General features: G+C 40.4%; 1 protein-coding gene across 1 annotated transcript; it reads left to right on the top strand.

Annotated features, from left to right (window-relative positions):
- The first annotated feature begins 1,657 nt into the window (after positions 1–1,657).
- Positions 1,658–2,221, top strand: LOC127811843 (NDR1/HIN1-like protein 6). Its single transcript, XM_052352031.1, has one exon. It carries the CDS (start codon positions 1,658–1,660, stop codon positions 2,219–2,221), a length of 564 nt encoding a protein of 187 aa, XP_052207991.1.
- The last annotated feature ends 210 nt before the right edge of the window (positions 2,222–2,431 follow it).

Raw genomic sequence — 2,431 nt, 5'->3', positions numbered from 1 at the left:
AAAACATCTAGCAAGCCAAGATATATAGGTTGGACGAGGAAGATTTCATATAGGGGACAAATACACAGCCGGTTGCATTCCTTTTACTAATTTTTCATCCATCTTTGTCTTTCTGTTTTGTTAATTAGTTTTCTGTCAAAAAAAACCCCCCCTAAACAAGCTGTTATTTGTATTGGTTCTCCTTGTTGGTAGAAGAAGGTGAGGCTCCTTGTGAGAGATGACCCAGGGTGCACTTTGCTGCAAACTAGAGAAGAGATGCAAACATAGATCTCTAATTCTGGAGTGGTTCGACAGCCGGCCATTCCCGTGTCCTTGTTTTCTGTCTAGGGCCTGATATTTTTCTTTCCTTTGTTGGTAAATATTCTATAAACATTTTGGGTATTCTTTCTTAGGCGTAAAAATGAAGCTTTTGAGAAGTTTAATGAGTGGAAAGTCTTTGAATATTAAACAGGAAAGAAAATTAAGTTTTGTAGAACTGATGTAGGTCTAGAAGTTGATGTGTGCCTAGTCTTGTAGAATTAGAAGAACCTAAACAAACTAATAATGTAGAGTTTGAGATGGAAATTTGTCAGTTTTAAGTTGGAACCTTAGGAAATTTTTGTGTCTAATGAAAGTCCTAGAGTTAGCCCCGATGTCCTATTTATAGAAGTCTTGATAGAGGTTTCTATTACCCATAATGAGGTATGTATTAGTCGAGTTTGTCTCGAGTCAAAAGTTTGAGCAAGCTTTGTCATTGCTCAATGTGCTCCCGTTGTAGCTGGGAGAGTTACAGGGGTCTTTAGTCAAATCCATTATCAATCCATTCTTGAGTCAAGGTGTTAAAAGCCCAAGTCTGCTTTATTGTTCTTTTGTTTTAATCCCAGTCATGTCCCTTGGTGCACACAAATATATATAGAGAGAGAAGAATTGGGAGCATTTGCTACATACGAGCATATTGAAATTGCATAAAAGAAGGCATGAATAGTTGCCCTAATCTTGAAAGAAAGAAGAACAGTGCACATGCAGAAGAATCACGCACTAGAGGAAGAGTAGAAGCAATCCGAAATTTGGTATGTATCTTTTTCTGTTAACTCATGGGATTTGAGTGTGAGAGATAGGTTTAGAAGATTGGTTGTGAGAGTGTTCTAATCATTGGTTTGGTTTAGCGTTGTATTCTCAGTTTGTATTATCTTCTTGATCCTATTGTTGATTTCAGATTGGCTCGTATAACTGTTGTAAATCTCGTGTACGTATTTCTAGTGGATTGACTAGGGGCAAAACCCTTGCCGTGAGTAAGATTCTTTCGAATCCGAACACGTACATGCCTTGTCCATTTTCTATTTTCTTTTGAATCTGTGTGTGTGAGTTTCATACTTCATTTCTTTTAATTTGTTTGGATATTCTTGGATCTTTGGTATTGCCGAGGCTTTGGTTGTGTGTTGGTTTACACAGATTTCTTAACAAGTGGTATTAGAGCCAGAGTTAGCTTCGAGATCAGAGAAGGCAAGATTGGAGAGTCAAGAACGGTCAAGAATGTGTGAAACCGAATCAAAGGTGATCAGATTTGAGACCTCGATCCTGAAGGCAATCAATAAGATCCGAAAGATCGGAACCATGGCCCAGGCGGCGGCGGCAGCGGCTACCCCAAGAAAGGCGACGGCAGAAGCTGCTGCCTCAAATGCATCTGCTGCTGCTACTACCTCCTCTTCCTCACTATCTTCATCTTAGCCGGAATCACCATTTCTCTCTACACCTTCTTCAAGCCCAAGAGCCCAATTACCAGGTGAACGGCCTCAATGTCACCACCTTCATCTTGCAGCAGGATTTTAGCCTCCTCACCGAGTTCGTTGTGTCAGTCAAGGCCAAGAACCCCAACGACCGCATCGGCTTCATCTACGGCCATAACAGTGCCGCCGTAGTCACATATCGGGACTCCAAGCTCTGCTCCGATAAGCTGCTGTCGTTCGAGCAAGGCCATAACAACATCACCTTGATGAACGTCACCATGAAAGGTAAGAGCGAGTTCGACAACGGCCTCCAGAAGGCTCTGATGCAGAACAAGAACTGCAGGAAGATTCCATTGCTGGTGCAGGTTAAGGTGCCGGTGAGCATCGTGGTGGCTAACTCGCCGTTGCGGCATTTTCTGGTCTTCGTCAAATGTTCTTTGGTCATCGATAACTTGTCGCCGAACAAGAAGATCCGCATCTTGTCCAGTGAATACACTTTGCATTTTGCATTCTGAGATCGATACATACAATATATATATATATGAGTTGTAAATTAACAAAACAAAAAAAATATGAATATATATACAAATATATAGGGCTTCTCTACATTATTGTTGGGATGGTGATTGAAGATTAGTTTTGTAACTAAAATGTTTATTTAGTTTAGATTGGATTCGATTGGGATTTAGATTTTTAAAATTCTTGGATCGAATAGTGAAACAATT

This window comes from Diospyros lotus, chromosome 10, assembly GCF_014633365.1.
Source record: "Diospyros lotus cultivar Yz01 chromosome 10, ASM1463336v1, whole genome shotgun sequence".
Lineage (NCBI taxonomy): Eukaryota > Viridiplantae > Streptophyta > Magnoliopsida > Ericales > Ebenaceae > Diospyros > Diospyros lotus.
This window is presented reverse-complemented; position numbering and strand designations above follow the sequence as displayed.

Bases quoted from the DNA above. Each gene is read 5' to 3' on its own strand.
- LOC127811843 (XM_052352031.1), top strand. From the start codon at position 1,658: ATGCATCTGCTGCTGCTACTACCTCCTCTTCCTCACTATCTTCATCTT.